The following is a 23,424-nucleotide window of genomic DNA, read 5'->3' as shown; positions in this document are numbered from 1 at the left end:
TTCATCTGATTATCAGCTCTGCTCACACTGCAGGTAAATCTCACACTTCTTCTTTTGTAGCATACAGCTTTTTTGTGAAACTGGGATTTACAAAAGTGCAAAAAGGAAGCAGCTGCTAACTTGTTTTTATAACAACTGTCTGTATGTGTTTTTTTATTATTCATGACATTATTTCACTTTTTTATAGACATGAGGTCTGTGATCCTGTTTGCTCTTTTGAGTGGTAAGTTAGACAATTTCATGAACGACTACATGTTTTTAAAATCTTAATTGAGTTCAAGTTATATTGGTTATTGTTATTGATTTGGGATTTTTAAATAAATGTGATTCACCCAGTATTTATATTATCTACCAAATCATTAAATAATTTCTATGAAGTTATGTTATTTCCTATTTTAAATAATATCTTTATCTTCTGAAATAAAAACTCATTTTCCTATAATTCATAACTCTTGAACTCTGAAACTATTTGTCAGTACAGTTATGTTTTTAACATTGTGTTCAGGGGTTTTTGCCGCTCCGTTCGTGAAGGAGGAAGAGGCAAAGCGCTTCATCAGGCTGAAGAGACAGTCAGGATACTGGGATCCACACAGCTCTCAGAACCAGTGGGGTTACACAGTTCAGGAACAGGTAACACTGTGCTGTGTGCTGTGAATATGTAGAATAAGCCAGTTTAAGCAGCATTTATAGTCACTAAATGCAAAAGCAAAGACTTTTTTAGCCATTAAAGATGCTTTTCTCTAACAAAGACTCTTACTTTCTCAGGCTAACGAGTACTGGACAGCACTACGAACAGATGCTCAGTACTACATGGACATGGGTAACATGATGTTCGACCGCTCGGTGGCAACGTGAGTGAGATAACCAGCAGCAAATCCAAAATCAACCTGGTCTCACAGGAATCCGTAAAATAGCCACGGATTCGCTTAACTCAAAATCCGTGGAATAGCCACGGAATCACTCAAATTTCCATGAAACTGACACGGATTTCACTACAATGCAAGTTAATGACAGTCATATCCCGTGGCTATTCCATGGATATTTTTTCCTATTAGTTTGTGTCCAAGTCACGGGACTTTTAAGGTCCCGGCGGTCAGAACAAAAAACATGGCGGACAGTTCGCTCATTTTTAGTTAAAAAAAATCAATATTTTGACATTAGTCATTAACTTGCATTGTAGTGAAATCTGTGTCAAATTGACCAAATTTGAGTGATTCCGTGTCTATTTCACGGATTTCTGTGAGACCATGTTCTCCAGAATACATTCCCATTACCTCACAACTTCTACTTTATAGCATATGAAGGCAGCAATAGTGCCATATTATTCGTTCTTTACTGTGCCACCCTGACTTAAGGTAGTATCCACTAAGTTAATCACTTAATAACTATAACTACTTTAATTCAACAGATTTGCTAAGTCAATGTAATGTTGCTTTTGAGCTGTTTCCCTCCATGAGTGCTATAACTTGCTTTACATATGCTGTGATATAAATGATATAATGAACCACATTTCCTTAAAAAAAATCTGTTATTCTTTCTCGTGTTGCAGGGAAAACAACCGGCTGTATATGGAGATGCTGCGCAATGCACGAGCTCACCTGGACAGTCTGCAGGGTACACACAGATAAAAAACTAGTGAGAACTAATGAACTAACTAACTAAATGAGAGATACAGAAAAGAGCAGAAATCAAATTGTAGACAAAATAACATTGTGCTTCTTAGTGGTTAAAGCTCAAACATTTAACCTCATCTGCACATATTCTGATCCTCAACCATGAACTACTTTCATGAAGGAATATATTAGTTTTACCTTTAAAACTATAGTGTATCCATATAAACTGGTTTACTGGGTTTAAATGGTTAAAGGTTGTTAACTTGAGTTGAACTGAATGTCCTTAATATAAAAATAAAAAATACAGGACAATGGTTTTATATATTAATTTTGTGAGCAGTTTTAAAAGATAATTTCTTATTTTAGAACAATAATGCCTGCAGTCAGTTTATTGAATAAAAGTTTGAATCAAAACAAATTAAATGGTGTCTTTTTTTAATTGTATGGCATGCTTTTCTAATGACATCTGATTCAAAAGCTTTACAGGAGGAAAGAAGAATTTATTTCAATTCTGGGGAAAAATGTTTCTACATCTCTGGTTTACCACCAGGTGGTGGTGTCACCTCACCATGTCATCTCTATATTTTAAAGACTTTATTATCTGTGACATGCGTGCAACTGGACTGTTTTTTAGCTGAAAGTCATAGGTAGATATAAATAATAAATAAATAAATAAATAATAACATTAGATAGGAAAAATAAAACATCATGTATTTAAAACAACTTTATTAGTGCCATAAAGTACATCGGAACAATACAAATACTGTTCTTTTGAGGACTGTGTAATTGTGTAAAAAGAAATATGCATAAGTCTTCATTTATTCATTTCACTATATATTGTGTACTGCATTGAGCAAAATATAGCAGATTTTGTATTTGAAGAGGGTGAAAAAGATAAGGACATGGTATTTAAGAAAAAAACACAAAATTAATGCTTATTATGGTTTTATGTATACTAACGTTTTCAAAGATTTATATGCTAACATGTAACAGGTTGTTAATCTCTTATGAATGTGTAAAGTAGTTCACATGATGTTGGTACTAAGTAACTTAGTAGTTGTGTATGAAAGTAACACATTGTGGAAGTGATAGCTTGACATTGGGAATTATAGATGGTCCCCCATGTACATTAATGACACTAAAAACATAAAACAATAAAGAGGAAGTTGACTCAATGCATAAATCAAGCCAATCATTAAATTTGTAGTGCATTTTTAATATCTTAATTTTACGCAAAATTGGGTTCTCCTTTTACTACTTTTTCATGTTTCATTTAATTTGAGCTTGAATATATTTCTTACTGATAGCTGCATGCTTCTTAAAGCCACTGTGTGTAAAATGTGAAAAGATGAATGACTTGACACAGGCTGCACCAATTTCACTGAGATTGTCTTTTCTATCTAAATAAACCCAAAACATTGTGCATAAACTTTGTAAAAAAAAAAAAAAAAAAAAACAATCTTACACAGCGGATCAAGAATAGAAACCATAGAAATAAAGTTGTCCTTTACAAAACACCTGTGATGCCTTCCTGTTGCTCACCGGTAACAAATGTTTTATCTTGACGGTGGGTCAACAGTTGCCTGTGAAAGCGTGTGTTTTTGCTACTAGTTTGAAGGTGGATCCTCACTTGCAGTTGGTGGAGGGATTTTCAAAAACATATAAATAGCTGGAGTGAAGATGAGGACGGTGCCCAGTACTGAGACGGTGAGGAACGCCCACAGGAAGATCCTGTCTAACACCTGAGCCACAAACTTCCAGTCTTGTACGACCTGGGAAATAGAAGAAAGAGATGGTATGATGATTCATAAGCATAGTGCTTGACTTTGATGAATACGAACTAACCTTTTTAAACACCAAAGTCACACAATAACACATACAACTCAAACTATCAATGCAGTGGTAGACCAGAAACCCCTGTCTTCTTTACGGTAAAATTATTGTTTTTGTCAATGGAGTCTGGTGGCTTTGATGCGAGCCTAGATAACAGCTTCAGTTTCCCCTGCATAAACTTAAGCAGGGCTATCTGATGGCAAGGTTAAGCGTTGAAAATATTCTAAATATAGTGTGCATTTAAGGTGACATAGATTTCTTATGCTGGACCTTTTTTACGTGGCTAACATAAGTTTCGCTGCAGCCCCATTCACAGCACTACATTGCTTTGCTCCCTTGCCAGAACTCTCGCCTGCTTCTCCAAAAAGGGGGGCGTGCTCAAACCAATCTACTGTAGGTAATACACTGACTATGGATAAGTACTTTAATGCTACCCCGCTTCAAAAATCAGAACTACCCCTTTAAGCTCTTAGAGCTATTCTAATGATTGCTTCAATCTTCTTTATGCTTCATGCTAAACCCACCTCGCGGATGAAGTGTTCTTTGCGGATATGTCTGCTGATGTAGCGGACTGAGTAGATAGCCTTGTCCATCATGGTCGCCCAGGCCTCGTCCTCCTTCCCCTCAGAGGTCGTCTGTCCGTGCGCTGAGCTGTTCGCCCTCTGCGCTCCTTTCCGGCCTCCGGAGCGAGACTTCAGCTCGGGGCTTTCAGGAGCCAGCTCTGGGTAGTGGTATCGGTCGGTGTGTCCACGCATGCAGAGCAACCTCGGCAGTTTCTGAAGGAAGAGAGTGCGAACCCACGGCGACATGGGGTGGTAGGTGGCCGAGGACCGGTGGTGCACGTTTATCACAAAGACAGTGACGATGATCGAGAGTGTGACAAAGATCATGATGAACAGCAAGTACTCTCCAATGAGCGGGATGACCTTGGAGGAGGAGGGGATGATTTCTTCTATGACCAGGAGGAACACAGTGAGCGACACGAGGACAGAGGTGGAGAGGGACAGCTTCTCTCCTTCATCAGAGGGCAGGTAAAACACCAGGACGGTCAGAAAGGACAAACCTAAACAGGGGATGATGAGGAAGAGTGTGTAGAACAACGGCAACCTCTTCAGGATGAAGGAATACGTGATGAAGGGGTACGAGTACATGCCGTCCTTCCTGTTCCCTCTGGCCCCGGTGGCACTCAGGATCTCCCACTCGCCGTTATCGAAGAAGTCTTTCCGATCCACCTGGTTGTCTATCAGGACCAGGTCCACCATGTTGCCATCATAGGTCCAGGAGCCAAACTTCATGGTGCAGTTCTGGCGGTCGAAGGGGAAGAAGGTGACGTCCATCGTGCAGGCGGACTTGTAACTAGCAGGTGGTGTCCAGGTGATGGCACCATTGAACTTGACGATGGCTTTGGTCATCAGGGAGCCCTCGAACCGCCCGTCAGCACTGGAGAAACATGGAACAGAAAATCACATTTACAGAATATCTGTATGTAGTGGTTGTATTGATATTGGATTTTTAATCCATCTTAACCCTTTATCAGGCAAAGAACTATATTTGGTAAGTTCAGGTAATATTTAGAGAAAAAAGTTGCAAATTTACTAGATTAAAGTGGCAAATCTACAAAAAAAAATGTCGCAGATTTAAGAGATTTAAAGTGGCAAATCTGCGTGAAAAAAGTGGCAGATTTACGAGAAAAAAGTGAGAAAAAAGCAACTTTTTTCTCCCAGATTCACCACTTTAAATCTCATAAATCTACGCATTTTTTTCTTGTAGATTTGCCACTTTTATCTCGTAAACGTTTTTCTCAAAATATTATTTTCGTATGTTTTTTTACACATTCTGGCAGTATGTAATATCCTCCAATATTCTCTAGGGTTGAAATTTGGAATTTGCAAGAATTTTAATGAGTGCCCTATTAAGGGTTAATGTTAAGCCAACATGTATATTTGTTATTTTTATATTCTTACTGCAATCACTAATAATATGATCTAGAATGAAAAACAGAATCAACATGGAAACAGAAAATGAATGGACTAAATGAGAGTAGCAATTTATTACATAAACTTTGTTTTAGAGTCTAAGATTAGAGTTTGGTAACATCTCAAAAATTCAATTCAATATAAAAATATATGAATAATGTTGTTGTGGTACTTTTCATACGAGCAGAGTCTTAGTTATGTAAGTTTCACATGAAGGTTACCATCAGTCAGTTGGTTCTCAGCACATTAGAGGAGTCTTACTTCTCATACAGGACGATGTCTGGGAGCCAAATATTTTCAGAGGGGACTCTGATGGAAGTGATTCCTCCGTATTTTGCAGGATTCCATCGCAGCTTGTAGTCAGTCCACTCCTGGTCGACACAAACACAGGATACAGGATGCAATACAGTTAGACCCACGCTGACACAGGGACAACATGCAAACTCTACACAGAAGAGCCGCAGGCTGGAATCGAACCAGCGACCCTCTTGCTGTGAGGCAAGAGATAGGTTGTTAACCTAATAAACAATACTAATGAAGTTTTTTTTGCATTTACAGGCATCATTATTCATTATTCATCCTCAAACATATTTTCCTGATAATAAAAAACTACAAAGACTTTCTAAAGTTAAACAAACCTTTCACAGGGGCTTGTTTAATAGGGGATAATGATAAGTTTATTGTTTACTGCCCTATTGCATGTGCAACAGTTTTTTCCCTAAATTATTACAAATAAAAAAGAATGAATTTTAGTCAAATTCAGTTATTTCAAGTTCATTCTCTTTGAAAGTACAGAAAAATCCTTTACTATGTTATAAAATCAGAAGTATTTACTTTTCACAGTCAGGGTGTTGGTCAGGAACTTGTGCTGAACTAGATTTGTATCGGTCTTCTTATTGATTTTTGGATATGAATGAGATTGATTGTTAAGAAGTCTCACTTTGATTTTGCATCTTGCTTACCTGACACAGCCAAACATTAGTTGTCATTAGCTGGTTCTTCTCATCCTGAAAAAAACAAGAGACAAGAGACAAAATATTAATCTTTTAAAATGGTAGAAAGACCCCAGAATCAAGATTTTAGTGGTTTGAATTATCATCATGAAATGTGTCTATAAACTACACAAAGGATTTGTACACCACCATATTTCAAACTTTCCTAAAAAAACAGTGTATAGGAAAAGGAAATCTTTCGTTTTGCTCTGTTCAGGACATTTCTGAGTATCACTTTTTGAGCGCAAAGTTAGGAAAATAGCAGACACAGCGTTTAAATCTACTGCATTTTTCACGTTGTATGTGATGTAACTTGTTTACAGCACAAACCAGTTCTGATCTGGGCACGTTCATCACGATGTTAGATTTGATTAGAGGACTAGATGAGAAGCTTGGTCGGAAGTAAACTAAATCATCTTTTCCTTGGGCATGAAATCGGATAGAATCTCATTTACCTGTCTCTGCCACTTCCTTAGCAAACAAGAAAAAAAAAGAAACATAAAACCGAGGTGGGGGCAGTGAACCCTGAAGCTGAAGCGATATATAAATGCAGCACGAGGTAAATAGATGAAGACAGGAACAGAGAGATGGAGAATGGTGAACACAGGTTTATTTCCACATGGCTGGAAGTGAGTTTGAAAGAAAGGGGGGGAAGACTGAGAGAGCAAAAGACTTGAGAGAAGTAAGCAGTAGCTGCTCAGTGTATTCAGACCAGGCCTCAGCTGTCAGACTGAGTTGGATGTTTTGGTGATCACATAGAGCAGAGGTGAACCATAATCTAATACAGAGCCATGTTCAGTCGCAGCACAGAGACACTCAGGGGACGTTCACAGTGTAGCCAATCTGCTGCGTCTCTGGTTAGCTCTCTCCTCCAAAATCAAACTAAATCTTCTCTGCAGAGCCATAAGGGGGCTCTTTTTTTTTTTATATCAGTGCCCAGCACGTGTTAGGTAGAAGGATGAAGAGTTAAATCTAAACTGGTTGAGATAAATATTTTAAGCTGAGAACAGCGGCTCGTCCATTAGCATCCTCCGTTTTCTCCTCTTGGACACCTAAACCATCTCAACCTATCACAGGCAGCATCTGAAATATTAAAGGAACACTCCAGAGACTGAGACTGTGTGGTTGTAGATATGAAGAGAGTGTTCCAGATCTATTTCAGGACCACGAAAAGCTCCACACTGTGAAGCTGCCAGTGACCTGTTTGGTTTCAGCACCACGGACAGCGACACTGCTCGCTGAACACTAAGAATAATGGCAGGAATCAACCGCATCTAACTGTGGTTCTTTTTGTTATTTTTCTTTTATTTCTAAGTGTGTTAAGTCATGATCTGTTTTGAAGAATAAAGCTGGAAATGTTCTTTATTAATGTTGTGGTTAGTCACCATAAAATGAACAAAATGTGTTAGTCCTAATTTCTGGCATCACTACAGTGTAAACGTTTTCCCCATAAAGACAAAAATCTTTGAAAACCAGTTACTTTATATCTACAATATAATGTTTTTAAACCAGGGAGCCACACACAAAAAATTGCTTTTATGACCGAAGAGGACCAAAATATTTGCCTCAAAAATCTGCCTAAAATATACATTTGAATAATAAAAATAACATCATACAAAGAGCCAAAAAAACATGTGTCCAGAGTGAGGCAAAGGAGTTTAAAATAAATAAATAAAATAAAATAAAACAGCTGAGCCCTGTAGTTTTCTGCAAACTTTAGAAAAAAAGCAATCAACTTTTCCTTTGCTGGAGACTATTTACAGATATTCACAGATTTGATGGGTTTTGTAGTTAATACATTTTTTTAAGCAGAAAAATAGAGGTCTATGGTACATAAAAAAGAGGTTTATAAGGTTTTGACTTCACAGACAATACTGGCTAGTAGGATCTGTTCATTGTTGGTTTGGGTCTTTTCATGTGATTTGATGCCAACAAGAAGAATATATAGAACAACCCCAGCCTTTTTCCTTTCAGATCTGAGCTGTGAGGAGTTTAAATATGGAATATGTAAATAAAGTCTTTGTCTGGAGAAAGTATTGGATTTCTAACTACATTCCTCCTTAAGTAGCTCCAAAGCCGATGCTGTAACATTCAGGAAAATATTTTAAACGTGATGATGTGGCTGGTATGACTGATATTCTTCAAATAATTGAATACATTTAAATGTGATTGGCTTCTTTAGTCAGTCTAAAAACCAGCTGCACTAAAGGATCATGAGTGGATCTTAAAAAATGTGAAGTTTTTGGTTGAAAGCCTAATGTGTGCTTGTAGTTTACATCCAATTCTGGAATCAAAACTACTAATCAGAAATACAGAAGTTGTTGTGAATGCAATTGTGCTCTCACCACATCAACCAGCTGGGAGATCTTGAGTCCGAAGCGTACCCGAACAGTGTCGTTGGCATGCAGGATGGGCCTGACCCAGCGCTGGTAGCCTTGGAAAAGGTTCTTCAGCAGGGCGTCCTCCATCTCCGCTAAGGACACAAACTCACTTGGAGCTGGAACAAAGAAAAACAATGTGGAATAGAGTAGAATAGAGGAAAGCTTTCTCACAGACAAAAACAGACTGTTACAGCCAGTGGAAAATAGAAACAGACAATAGCATACAACTGTCCTCTAATTACTGGAGTTAATGTTGACTTCTTTTCCCATGTATTATATTTAAAATTTCTGAAAACACATGAGTGATTCTGTTGTCTTTTAAGTAGGTCTTTGCAGAGGTTTTCAGCTACTTCTGGAAGATGTAGTCGGAGAATAAACTATTCTTGGTTTGCCAGCAGCAGCACCTTGACATCTTCTTCCTCATAATGTGACCTTTAAATAAAAGCTTTTTGTGCAAGGAAGGAAGGTTAGAACTTTGAAAATATGTTTCTTTACTATTGGCAGTAACCCTTCTGAAACTGAAATGGACTGGTAAATCCTGACTTGTGTTTCATTATGTGAATCAGCAGAATATGTAAAACAGTGTATAAAAATATATGGACATTTCACGAGAAAATCTCAGCAATCAAAACTTCCGTCCTGCAGCTGTGTATTGTAGATAAATTGGACGAAGAGAGAGGATGAGGAGGGAATGATGCAGCTCTACATTGTGCTACAAATGGAGGGGGAGGGGACAGAGGAAACATAAGCCGAGCACATCAGTCAGCCTGAGGCGATATGATGTCTCTGGAGGGACAGAGACAGTAATATTGACAACATCTATAATGTCTGACAGAGGAAGCGTCAAGTGCAGAAGTTGGTGTGTGCGGTGAGAAGAAGTGTGGACCTTTAACCTGCTGCTGGTTTCTCCTCTGGGTTCACATCTGTCTGAGTGGACTCATGGGTGAATGAGTGTAAAGAATCCACAATGCAAACATAAAACCACAATGTTAGAGGGCATTTAGTCCTATTGGATCCCCTGTGTGTGTGTGTGTGTGTGTGTGTGTGTGTGTGTGTGTGTGTGTGTATGTGTTTTCAAGGACTCAGAGTTGCTGTGAGCTGGACACTGACATCTGACACCTGTGTTCCTGTTTATATGATGACCAATCAGCTTTAGCACAAACAGATATGGGCCCCCAACACATTTTCTTCAACTGATGTGCTGCTTAAAATCTCATCTGGTTGATGCAGGAGTGCAATACAAATAACTCTGACAACATCTGATTAATTTTGTTAAAATTCTCCATTTTCATTATTGTCATTGCAATTACAAAACTCTCAAAAATGTTGTTTTCGGAGAAGAAAAGGTGGAAATGTTTGTTCCAACTAGAAGTACCCTGCAAAATGAGAATGACAGAAATATAATGAGATATGGGAAAAGTAATAAACGCGAAATTCAAGAAGTCAAAAGTCAAAACTTTTGGATAAGCATTAAATGAGTCTGTGGTAGGCTACTTTGAGGATGACGAGGTCACCAGAGGTGATGCGGAGCTGATTTTAATATTTTAGTCGTGAATGTTGCACCACATGGTCCGTCTCTCCAAGCAGAAACGATAGTAGTGGATACTCGAATAGCATTAATTAAGATTCAGAGTTGTCTTACCATGGTTGTCAGCGAGGCACAGCGGGCAGAGGAGGAGGAGGAGGAGGAGCAGGACCAACTTCATGATGTTCTCCTCCCGGTCCGACTGCGCGCTCCTGCAGCCTCGTGCTACTATCGTTCAGCTGGAGAGGACTTGAGTACACACACCGAGATAACAAAGGCACCGAGGTTCCCCTCGGTTGTGCTCAAAAGAATGCGGGAAAACAAGCCCTCTGCTGCAGCTTGACAGAGAGCAGGGACCCGGTGTGAGGGCGCATGTGGCCGGCGTCCGTGTGCTGTGACTCCGGTGGAGGCGTCACGGGGAGCGGCGTCCAGCGGAGCAGCTCTCCGGAGGGGGAGGGAGGGGGAGGGCCGAGGGAAGCCCGGGTGGGGCTGAGGCGTTGAGTTTGAAACCGCTCTGAGACATTAAGATTTTATTTTTTATTAAATCTCTGTAGTGTTGCTGGTTTGCTCACGAGTGTTTGTTTTTTTACAGTAACAAAAAAGTGTTTTAATTTTCTTTATCTTAAAGGATTATTTAAGGTCTGGATTTGTACTTTCGAACGGTAATTTGCACGTTTTGAAGCCTCGAAGGAACTTTCCCACATATAATGACTTTTGTGGCATTTGCATTGTTTCCTTTTTTCAGAATGTTGATGTTGGAGACCTATGTGGTTGACACTTCACCTGGAATTGCCTTCTGTTGCACTCTTGTTTTTGTTTTGTTTTGTTTATATATATATATATATATATATATATATATATATATATATATATATATATATATATATATATATATATATATATATATATATATATATATATTGAGGCCGTGATATGTTGTATGTATGTGTGTTGGAATGTGTTGTTTTTTATGTCTTTTATACACCTAGACTGAAACCAAATTGCTCAAGTTGGGAAAAATTAAGCTATACTTGACGTGACTTGACTAAAATTATCTTGTCATTGTAGTGACATGTAGCAAAGGCTGGATGTCCTTCGACCGTTTTACCGTGGTCTCTGTAGAGGGCTGGATGTCTCAGTAATAAAATCTAGCCCACAGTCTAATTAGCAGCTGTAGGCTGCTATCAGCTGTGTATGTCATGTCAGTGTCACTGCTCGTCCACTGGAGAGCGCTAACAGGAGCACTAACCAGGACAGCATCATGTTATTAGAGTGCATGACTGAAGAGGCCTTTTCTGTTATTTAAAAGATCCCCTCGAGCTGCACATTAATCTGTGATTTGCAGATTACAGAACAGGCATGCAATGGAAAAGGATTATTACAAATATTACAAATATCGTGGTTTATGTGTTTTAATTTACCATGTTTTCCCATGGAACATTCATGATATCCATTTACTAGGCCTAGTGTGAATACTTTAGCTAGAATCATGTTTGCTGTTACTGATTGTGGCATGTATGCAATATTCTCAAGTCCTAAACTTTGAGTTTTGAGTGCTAAACAAGTCATAAATGTAATGCTAATTTAAGGAGTAATAATATATTGAATTTACAAAAATCCTGAAAAGTTTTTAAAATGTGTGTTTGAAACAAGTTTTGTGACTGAACATAATTATAAAAAGGGTTAGTGTCAGAGTAGCCCATAGTATAACACACTTTTAAAATATTTTTCTTTGAGGAGGGTATGAAGAATTTCAAAGTCAAAAGACTCCAGTCCAAAAGAAGCCACGAGGCATTGATTGAAGTCTTTTATGATTATGTAAGGTAAAGTTTAATCATATTCGTGACTTGAGTCTCACCTCTGGTCCGCTACCTGACAAAAATTTTATTTAACAGTCCATAAAACCTTTAAAGTGAAGTTCATCTTCTAACATTTTACTTACAAATGCAGCTGTGCATTATTTAACAGTGTCAAAGGTACTTTTTCTGAGGAATTCTGTCCATGTGAATGAGCGTGTGCACGTTTCTGTGTGTGTGTGTGTGTGTGTGTGTGTGTGTGTGTGTGTGTGTGTGTTCAAGAGGATGAGAGAAAGATTACATGTTACCTGAGGAGGTAAGACTGAGAAACAGACAGAGAGACAGTGTGGGATCGTGACAGTGTGCATCCATATGTGCACTTTTGTGTAGGTGTGTCACTATTGTGTGTCCGATCAGTGAACCAGCTCAGCAGCACACTCTGTTTCACAGCCAGATGTTTCCAGTGTGAGACACTCAGTCAGTCATAAGAGCATTATCTATCCCATGATGCATTTCTTTTCTCTATTCATGTATTGCACCTATTGATGGAGCAAATGTGAGAGTAGTGACCAGCAGCTTGCACAGACTCATGGGAAACCAAACACCACATCGTATCTCTTGCTGAGGTGTTGTTGTCAGTTCAGCAGGTCGAGCGACCAAATGCTGCATCACAATTATGTAACACTTTCTATCATGTTTTTTAAATCAGCATTTTTTTCCTTTTAACACAAAAAACCCAATCAGCCTAAAGTGGGTGACACTGCATGGAGCGATCTGTATAAAGGACAAGAAAAAGACAACAGAAGGTCTGATTCACACACAAAGAAAGAAGAAGAGAACAGAAAAAGAGCGCTGAGAGCAACATAAACTCATTAACATCACCCCCACGCAAACACACTGATGGCAATGGTGGTTTATAAATCACAGCTGAGAACAACAACACTTTTGATGAAGAACTGTGTACTGAGAAATCTGTACCATGCTACCAACTGACTTCTGAGAGAGAGCACAAAATGTTAAGTTTAGGTGAGAAACACGCAGTTGATAGAAATAGATAAGCTTTACAGTTTAATGTTTATGAGCTGAGCAGTATTCAATACAAGAAATAACTCAATCTAATTTTTGCAATCCAACATACACCTGCACGTGCATGATGTATGACTCTGCATTAGGGTCAAATGATGGTTGTCATGAGTCCAGGACTGATGTTGGGCCAAACACAAATCTTTTAGTTTCACTAAATGTCATACAAACATGAGTAGAGACACAAAAATGACCGCTTGGACTGTGCATGTCTTACTTTGCATGTTGCTGGCATCACTTCTTTAATATTTGTTTTCCCCTTCATAGTTTTACCTTAAAAGTGAAGTCACAATTGTGATCCAATACATTTTTGGTCAAATACAGCAAATATCTTCTCACAGTCACTCACTGGTGTTCATACTCAGCCCTTGCTCTATAAACAGGAAAGCCTCACCAGCACAGTGAAGGTGAGCAGAATTTACTTTGTGCTGTTAGAAGCAGGGGAGGAAAAATAAATTGAGACCCTGACAGGAAGCAATTTCCGTGTGACTCTGGAAGTCTGCAGAGTTCATTGTGAATAGTTTTCTTTGGGAGTTTCTAGTTCCAGTTCCAGTAAAAACTGTTGAAAGTGAAGTCTGTGGATTATCCAAAGTAAATGGGACACAGTTTCTGGAAAGATGTAGAGTTTTCAAAGCCAGGAAGGAACCTCTGCCACATATCTTAAAACCTGAACAAATAAAAGCAAAACCACAACATCTGCAGTGCTAGATTTTGTGATCTGGGTGGAATAAAAGTGAAGAAATTGAGAGAGGAATATGATAATGAATACAGTTCCTCCGGAGTACAGTAAGATGAACGTGGACAAAATTTAAACACACAGCCTCTAACATACACTCCGACTCACACACATGCATGTTTTCTAAAGCTAACCAGGCATGAAGCACATTTTCTCTTTTGTATTTTTATCCTCCCTCTCTCTCTCTCTCTCTCTCTCTCTCTCTCTCTCTCTCTCTCTCTCTGTATGTCACACACTCCCTCTCTCCTCCTCCATGGGGTGAAGTGACGGGGATAACGGGAGGCTGATTATCACAACGAAATTATCCTGATTTTCTGCTCCACTTGGAGCTGTGGGGCGGGCAGCTGCTGCCTCTGAGACGGTCCCGTCCGCCTCGCCTCTAATCATTCGGAAACATAAATTCTCGCGGGCTGGAAACCTGCCGGTCCCTTCCCAGACAACTGTGGGCAGCTGCACGGTGTGTGTGCATGTGTATGTGTTAGGTAATGTGTGTGTGGGACACAGAAGACAGAAAGTGAAAGGAGAATACATTTTCTGCATCTGCATCTGTGTGTGTGTGTGTGTGTGTGTATGTGTGTGTTTGCCACACGTCAGAGTTTGTTTGTGTGTGTCAGTGTTGTTTTTGTTTTCTCAGCCGGTTGTTGAGCTCATAATTAAAGTCTGCATAATTTTACTTGGTGCAAAAATATTTAATAGCGGAAACAGCCCTGTCCCCAAAGGCCCACGGTTTTAATCTTAATCTGTTTGTTATTTCGAGGATTTTTTAAAAACGAGTGATAAAGGCGGGAGTGGGGTACAGCAAAGGGAATCAAATCTCACACAAGCTTCAAAGTAAAATGGAAAGTTAGTGGTCCCACACATGCTAATACTATTAGCCCACTAATGCTAGCACTAGCACTTAAACCCTGATAACCCACTGAGCTTTGTTGTATTGATTGAAGTAGCTTTTTGAGGAAACTTTTTCAAAATTAGTCAAACTTTCAAGTTATCAGATGCAAAAATCTCCACTCATAAATGATGCAAGACTTCAGTCATTTGATATTTTAATCATCTTAACGTATCAAAGAACTGCATAGACGGAAAGATTCATCAGAGGAAAAAAAGTCACTGCAGATTTTGTCAAAACTCCCAAAAGAGAGAAGAACATGGGGAGAAATAAAGAAAAGTGGATTAGGAGAAAGTGGCCACTCAGCATGAGACCAGTGCATTCTGGGACTTTAAGGGTCAAGTGTTAATTATAAGAGAGTTCAATGTCTGTGACTGCTGGTTAGCAGCAATCTGAGCTTTGTCACTCAGCAGACACGCGCACACAAAATATTTATTGACCTTTAACATGATACTTGAATCCAGACGTCTCACTCTGATTTTCCTTTATCTTCGTCTGACGCACGCGATCGGAAGAAAAAGGCCACTGATTGTTTGAAACTTAAGCCGGTCAGACAGAGTTACAATGCTGTCTCCTTCAGATAACGTACTGTAGGAATGACTAAGGAGCAATAATCATGTGCAACAGCCATATTAAATATAATGGTGTGTGTCTTTGATAGATTCAAGACAGAGATTGTAATGGCTTGTCCAGCTATGTAAGAACATGAACCAACAAAGATTACAAATGCAACCGAAACAAACTGACTTTGACACATTGTGACAGACTTCCAGATTTGTGTTCTAGTCATGAGTGGGCAGAAGAGGTTATCAAGCTTCATTCAGTAACCAGATATATTCACATATTTATTGAATAAATAAAGTGCGTAAGTCAGCGTGAAAATTACAAGCAAATCACTAGATGCTTACAACTACATTATGTACAAAATATCAAATACTTTGATGATAAGTTTATTGACTTTAAAATGGGCTCTACAAACAGAACCATTTTTCACGTGTCCTCAGTCCAGTGGTAGTCATTAGCTTGCAGCCATAGCCGCCTCCAGTCGCTCTGAAGCAGCATTTATCTGTAGAACTTGAGTAAGATGTTGGATTATTGATTCTTACAAGCAAACATAAAATATCTAGACGTTTTTCGCCAACATGCACACACAATGATATTGGCTGTAAAGGGGTCTCGACTTTGTTTTATGACCAAATACCTGAAAAACTAAATTCCAAACGGCCTCACATCTGCTTTTGGTGCGAATGAGCAAATGCTGACATGCTAAAATGATTCCTAAACATCATGTTAACATTATAATTGTTACGTTCACAAGGGGACCCGAGAGCAGGACATTTTTTGGTAACGCTTTATAATAAGGTCCTTAATAACCATTAATTAACAAGTAATAAGGCATTGTTCTCGCTTTAGATCCGGTAGTTGCAAAAAGCATAGTTAACTTATAGTTAACTTATAATAGATGAGCAATAAAGTATATTTTAATATCAATAAGCAAACAAAATAAGATTAATAAAGGCATGGCAAAGACATAATGGGTGGGTCATGGGTGTTTGTAATGCCATTATTAACACTTATATAAGCTTATAAACACACAATAATGTTAATAAGCATCTTGTAAGGACTTACAAGGGCCTTATTACTTGTTAATTAATGGTTATTACAAGGGCCTTAATATAAAGCGTTACCCATTTTTTTTAGTAACTTGCAGCTGAAGGCAGATGGGACTGAAGGGGAATCCAGGAAGGGGAAGAGCTGAAGTGGTGACAGCCGATTGTGGCAGAGGGAACGAAAGACGGGACCGAGGCAGAGAGGAATTGGGTGCAGGCCAGCAGTTGACAATAATCCACAGGGTAGGTGATCCTGAGCCAACACAAAGAGTTTCAAGAGGTGAGCTCATAAAGCACTGGCATTTTAGCTGAGTACCTAATGGTGTGGTCGGTACATCAATCTGGCAAAGAGTGAGTGGAGAGCCGGGTACTGCAGATGATGAGTAGATGAGAGGCAGGTGTGTCAGCAGGGAGAAGTTAACAAGCTGATCACAGGCAGCTGGAAACTGACGCTTAATGCCTTGATCATAACTATCATTGTGAGCAAGTAAAACAAAGTAAAACTCAAAAAACAATTCTCTTAAATAAAGAAACATCCTTTTATGAAATGCACCGTCCAAACTGAAGAATAAAAAAGCTGCCAAGATGAATTTATCCATGTTAGGTTGAAAAGCAAATGTCAGCTTGATTTAGTTGATTGGCCCAACAATTTCCAAACATTTTTTTTAATGAACATGACATCTTCGCAGGCAGCAATCAAGACCTCCGACAGCTCTCAGTGCTGATGTATGTGATGTAATTGTGCCCTCCCGCATCTGATGTATGTATGCACCGTGACTGAACCCTTTGAGAGACATCATTGATAATATTGCAGTTATAATACCATCCGCATATAGCTCTGCATGTTGTGAAGCATAGTGTGTGTGTGTGTGTGTGTGTGTGTGTGTGTGTGTGTGTGTGTGTGTGTGTGTGTGTCAGTACACTTCAGTCCAGAGCCAGTTGAGAGAGAGTGAATGAACTCTGGCACAGCAAAGATGTTGTCATCAGATGTGAGTCAGCTGTGCTCTGTGTGTGTGTGTGTGTGTGTGTGTGTGTCTTATCTGTGTGTGTGCATATGAGCATGAGTGTCTCTATGCATGTGTGTGTGTTTATTCATGTGCACATATGCAAAACTATGACTGCCCACCTGTGTTGGTATATGTGCAATATGTACGTATGTAAATCTGCATTTGCATATTTTTTTCTTTTTCTGCTTTATCGGCCTGCATACGCTGAGTGTGTGTGTGTGTGTGTGTGTGTGTGTGTGTATCTGTGTGTGTCTGTGTCTTTGTGTCTGTCTGTCTGTCTGTCTGTCTGTCTGTCTGTCTGTGTATATCCTTATGCAGACATGTATGTATATGTGCCTCACTGATGTGGTTACTGCTCAGGGCTTTGCACCCTGGGGTGTCAACAAAGAGGACGGCTGGGTGTGTGTTTCGTCTCTGTGTGTCTGTCTCTGTGTGTCAGTGCCCATGAGGAGTTCACAGTGCTTTCTGTCCCGGGAGAAATCAGTCTCCATTTCTCATCAAGAGCCACAGAAATGTTGTGTAACGTTCAATCGCCTCTGGACAAGACAGACAGATAATGAGGCACCTTCTGTCACGCACCCACATATGCAGTGTGTCACATTCACATGAAGCTTCAGCGATGGCATCAGAAAAGTCTTGACTCCACTGAGCTCTTGGCAGAAGCTTTCACATTGTATTTGCATCCTCGGGTAGGTTCCTAACACACAATGTTATGAGCACATGGATAGTTGAATGACACCAAATTATAGTGGGAAATGCAACAGAAACAGTTGTTCTGGCCCCAAAAAGTAGTTAAACTGCTGTTCATCATGAGAAGACGGACAATGACATCATTTAATTGACACAATGTCTGTCTGTGTTTCTTCATATAAAATGCTGTGTGTGTGTGTGTGTGTGTGTGTGTGTGTGTGTGTGTGTGTGTGTGTGTTTTAAATGAATCTTGAATCATTGCTTTTTCCTCCACCAGATCATGTTGAAGGAATACTTTCACCCTCTGTTAGAAAATGTTTTTCTCACATGACTTCACGACGAGGAAAAATGACTAACTTTACGATAGTTTACCCAGCATTTAAAATATATATTTTTTTTTTATTACATACATGGTCGCCCATAAAGTTGGAATAGTATTGTTTTCAGACACAGTCCTCTGTTAATTGTGGTTTTATTTTCATTGTGATACATTTGGAAGAGATTGATTTGTTACTCTATCTCTAAAGAAGAAATTCCATTGTCACATCATTTCATGGAAAGAGGTAAAAAAAAAAATGTATTCCAACTTTTTGAGCAACCGTGTATGTAAAAAAGAAAAGTTAAAAACATATAGAAAGCCTTGAGTGTCTATGGTCTCCAGACGTAGTATATTAAGCTACAGTATATTTGTTAAAACTGCTGCAACATACTGAGCAAATGGAGGACTGGATTATATGTCCGGAGATGTTTGAAAAGCTTCTCTAGACATTGTGCTGTTTGTTGTGTTTGAGGGGTTATCTTAACTGTCTTGACTTGATGCTTTTTCATGTTTTGTATTGACCATCACCTGAAGTTTAGGCAGTTTTGTGTGGACGATTACCTTAAACATTAATTAAATTATTTTAGAAAATGTGTTTAAGCAAAAGTGATTTATTTTATTTTGAGTTGTTGTGTTAACAAATGTCTCTTTAGAGATTTAGCAGGTCTGAATTGGAGGGAATCTAACCAGTGCAGTAGCTGTTAGACTGCCTTCCTGCTTCTCTTTTTATCCAAAGCGACAGTTGTTGATGGACAGCAGCTGTGTCACAGCGCTCACAGGTGATGTGAGATTTCATGGTTCTGCTCTGTTCTGCTCCAGCTGCGGTTCGAAGTGCTGAAACGGCACCAACAGGGCTGATCTCTGCTGGCCCTGTCCAAGCTGCTGATTTTCTGTTTATAGAGCACCAGGAATCCTGCTGGTCTGTTTCCTTCTATTTGGTGGCACACATTTGAACATGATGAGAGACAGTAAGAAAATAACACAGATAAGTGTGCGTGTTTGTGTGTGTGTGTGTGTGTGTGTGTGTGTGTGTTCGTGTGTGTATGTGTTTTCTTTGTTTTCTTGACTTGGCAAAGCTCTCAGCAGGTAGTTTTTGTACTTACAAACACCAGGACTCCAGCTCTACGTGATTTATCATGCTTCCTCGATGGAGTCTCAGTTGTCATAAAAAAGCAGGTTATGTATTATAGGTCTAAGTTACATTTCTGTCTACAGGTACATTTTCCTGCTCGGCCACACAGCAAAACCAGCACTGAATGCCATTATGGGACAAATACACCAGAAACATGCAATTAATATCATACAGCTCTTTTTAGGCTGATAAAGGGCATCAATGTGTCCCTTATTATTATTATTATTTTCAACAGATTTAAAATAAATGTGTCCTGCTGCCTACCTCTCCTGTTCAAACAGTACAGGCCAAGGCAAGAAAACAACATTGCACATTAAAGTATGTTTTGTCTAAAAGTTTAATTTTTTTCAGATGTTTGCTCCCAAATCCCAAAAAGTGCCAGAAGCATTTTCTGTTGTTCCACCAAAATGCTCTTTCTTAATTCCAAGACAATGTTTTCTCATCCATCTATAAATATTCATCAGAAAGTAAAATTAGAAGCCTGCTCTTTGTGAGCATGTGTGAGTGTGTGTTGCAGACAGTCTTCTACCTCAAGAAGCAACCATTTATGTGTATGAGAGGACCCTGCATGTGTGTGTGTGTGTGTGTGTGTGTGTGTGTGTGTGCCTGTATTCAGAAGGCTCCCATTGGAATGAATTATTTAGAAGAGAGTCTCTTTTACTTATCCACGGTCGACTGGCCGCCGGCACGTACCGTTCTGCTCCTGACGACACTAGAGACTACCCTTATTCACCATCCAGCGTTATGCAGTATGCCCCCATGTCACCCTTCAACCCCGCCCTAACTTTTCACAGCATGCTGCAGCACTCCACTGCAGAAGTGCCCTCATCAGTGCCTGGCTTCTTGGCAGACGAGGTCTCCAAAAAAGACTGTAATTAGACAGAAAGTATGATGAGAGAGGGGAAAGAATAAGGTCAGTATTTCATTCACACAGTGTTTTAAATAATTACAGAAAAAAAGATTAGCATGTAAGAAAACTGTCATTTATTTTTCTCCTACAAAGATTTTCCAAAAAACGAATGAAACAAGGTCCGACAAACCCATGCGCTGCAGGATGTCCGTCATCCTGGAGTCCTGCTATCCAGGAGCCGGATGCTAACAGTCAGCATCAACACTGAAGAATCATGTAAAATATTCATCCATGTGGCTGGCTTAATAATGTATTATCCCTCAATATAGCACCCAGTGCTTTGCTGTGCTCTGCTTTGCTCTGACTGCCACTACTTCAAGTCCAACAATTCAAGAAAAATCTGCAGCTTTAAAGTAGCAAACTGACACGATTAAAAATTCACAGCAAAAGTGGCTGAAGCTTTCTAGTGGCAGCTGATCGGTGTGTCTTTCTCGAAATGTTAATAATAAAGTAACACAGAGAAAAGCTTTTGTTTTGGAGGATCGGGGTCCGATATGACAAAGTAACATAATCAGGTTTGTGCACTATTTAGTTCCCTGTTTAGTTTAAGTTTGAAGGGCAACCCAATATGTCTGTGGAGAGCCAGTGAGGAAAATTGCATCACAGAAATACAGTCCAAATATAGCTGGAGTAGCTGGTTCTCTGGCTGATCTCTTCATTCTGTGGCAGCCAGGCGCTGATGTGACCCTGTCAGGAAGCAGACTGAGACTGATGGGATACTCTGTTGTACGGCTGCAGCTGCATCTCCATATTTATAACTAGACTCCATCCTTCCCATAATCCTCATGTAGCTGCTTCTGAGTGCACATATGGATGCACACTGTCACGATCCCACACTCTCCCTCTGTCTGTTTCTCACTCTTACCTCCTCAGGTGACATGTAATCTTTCTCTCACCCACTTGAACACACACACACACACACACACACACACACACACGCACACACAACTGTGCACACGCTCATTCAGGACTCGCTAGTAGGGATTAAGTGCGAGTGGTTGTTGAGAGCCAGAGGGTGGACCAATTCAAAGTCCAAGTCAGACTCCAATTTGGCTGGAGGGAGAGAGGACTGTCTCCACCACCCTGAACTTTCAGTATGTGTGTGTGTGTGTGTGTGTGTGTGTGTGTGCTGACAGGCACATTCAGACTCACCCGTGACCTTTGATAGAGGAAAAGAAGGATAAGTCAGAGAAAGAGGGGAGCTTCAAAGGAAAAATGCTTTGCTGTGCTGTTGCTTTGGCCACTTCACCCAACGCGCGTCAGTGTGTGTGACTGTGTGACAGAACTGTTTCTCAAGTTTGCAGCACAGTAAACTAAACAGTTCACCCTGAAACTGATGAGATGCTTATAAAATATTTTTTTATAAAAAATAATTTTCTCAAATATGTCTCCCAAAAGGTGTAATAAAAAATATGTTTGGAATATAAAAATTATGAATAATAATAATAATAATTGAATATCTGAGGGAATGTTTTGCTTTTATAAGATAAGTTGAGAGTGTCTCCTTTTTTTTGCTGTTTGGTATCTTTGTATTCATTTTGTTTTTACTTTTGGTTGTTATTTTCATAGTTTTATGTCTTTTTGCCATCATTTGTGTTTCCCTGGAGTGATTATGTGACTTTTTTTTCATTTTGTGACATTTTTGGTTGTTTTGTGTCACTTTGTTGTCATTTGTGTCTCGTGACCACACCAAACGGTCATTTTGCATTTTTTTTGTGGTCGGCTCTTGTCCTTTTGACATTTTGCAGGAGAAGACGAGAAGGGACCCTGACACTTCTGACTAGGCCCATTCATAATTCATCCATGAGAACACCTGACCACCCCTAAAACATTTGTTTTCATTTTTGATTTGTTTGATTAAAAATAACAATATTTATACCTTTTAAAAGGCAGATCAATTAAGAAGAAGAAGAAGAAGATTACTTTATTAATCCCACAATGGGGAAATTCAACCCTTGCATTTAACCCATCCTTTTTTACACACAAGTGAACACACCATGCAAGGAGCAGTGGGCAGCACATTACTGCGCCCGGGTAATTAATTAAAGAAAAGTCAAGTTAGTAACAGTTTTAATAATATATATATATTTTAAATGTAATTTAGTTTAAATACACATAGAACCTATTACATACTTGGTCATCTAAAATAAATAAATTAAAAAAGCATCTCTTCCATCCTCTAACCCAATTCACTCCTCTCTGACTTGGTCCTGCTTTTTCAGTGTCCAGCGGCTACACGTTCATTGAGTTATATCTAATATGAAACCAGGACCACCTGCCTGCTACATGATCATTCTTGTAATTTTGAGACCCAGCTGCAGAAGCTGGTGGTCAGATGTCTTGCTCAAAGATGTGTTATGTGTGAGTGACTGAGCAATATTTATTCAGTTCCTCACACATTCCTCAAAGGAGTTCCCAGTCACAAAGTGATTTGTGACTGGGAATTTGTTCGGTTCATGCTACTGTTAAAAAAATCTCCACTTAATAACGCAGGTCTTTTACTGAGATTGAGAAACTCTCACGAAGGAGAAAACAGACTCTTCAGTCATCCATCTGTCACTGACAGATCTTTGGATCTTGGGCTGTTTGCTAAAACTTACACTTCCAGAAGTGAAAGAAGTCACAGTGGAAGTCTGTACAGCAGTGAAAAGTTATGCTCTTTTTGGTTCTATTTGCAAATAGACTTTAATGCTTTAGAAGCTCAATAAAACAGCTTAACAAAAGGCCAGATTATTAAAAAAAATACTGCTGAAGGTGAACACATTAAAATCCAGTTGCTTATAAATACATTAGCTGATAATATTGCTAATATAGTCAAACTATTTAAAACAGTATAACAGTAACACTGGCAGGGAACGTTTTACTGCACAATGACTTACTTTTACTTTTAGTACTTTAAATTGCTGTTAATACTTTCACACTTTTACTTAAGGAG

At 39.2% G+C, this 23,424-nt stretch overlaps 2 protein-coding genes across 3 annotated transcripts; one reads left to right on the top strand and one right to left on the bottom strand.

The window, feature by feature from the left end:
• The first annotated feature begins 189 nt into the window (after positions 1 to 189).
• LOC131981996 (uncharacterized protein C3orf85-like) lies at positions 190 to 2,023 on the top strand. Its single transcript, XM_059346552.1, has 4 exons — positions 190 to 223; positions 506 to 630; positions 766 to 851; positions 1,550 to 2,023. The coding sequence occupies exons 1-4, from the start codon at positions 190 to 192 to the stop codon at positions 1,626 to 1,628; spliced, it is 324 nt and encodes a 107-aa protein (XP_059202535.1). The 3' UTR covers positions 1,629 to 2,023.
• Positions 2,024 to 3,082: 1,059 nt separating this feature from the next.
• On the bottom strand, positions 3,083 to 10,637 carry LOC131981995 (neuronal acetylcholine receptor subunit non-alpha-3-like). Of its 2 annotated transcripts, XM_059346551.1 has the most exons (6): positions 10,438 to 10,637; positions 8,760 to 8,911; positions 6,385 to 6,429; positions 5,684 to 5,793; positions 3,971 to 4,886; positions 3,083 to 3,385 (listed from the first exon to the last, which is right to left on the bottom strand). In XM_059346551.1, exons 1-6 carry the CDS (start codon positions 10,499 to 10,501, stop codon positions 3,221 to 3,223), a joined length of 1,452 nt encoding a protein of 483 aa, XP_059202534.1. In that variant the 5' UTR covers positions 10,502 to 10,637; the 3' UTR covers positions 3,083 to 3,220. The 2 variants fall into 2 exon arrangements, with proteins under 2 accessions (XP_059202534.1, XP_059202533.1); XM_059346550.1 differs by lacking the exon at positions 10,438 to 10,637 and having other exon boundaries at positions 8,760 to 8,943.
• Between the last annotated feature and the right edge of the window lie 12,787 nt (positions 10,638 to 23,424).

Source organism: Centropristis striata, chromosome 12 (assembly GCF_030273125.1).
Source record: "Centropristis striata isolate RG_2023a ecotype Rhode Island chromosome 12, C.striata_1.0, whole genome shotgun sequence".
In the NCBI taxonomy this organism is placed as follows: Eukaryota; Metazoa; Chordata; class Actinopteri; order Perciformes; family Serranidae; genus Centropristis; species Centropristis striata.
Note: the sequence above shows the minus strand (reverse complement) of the source record. Positions and strands in the feature narration are given on the sequence as shown.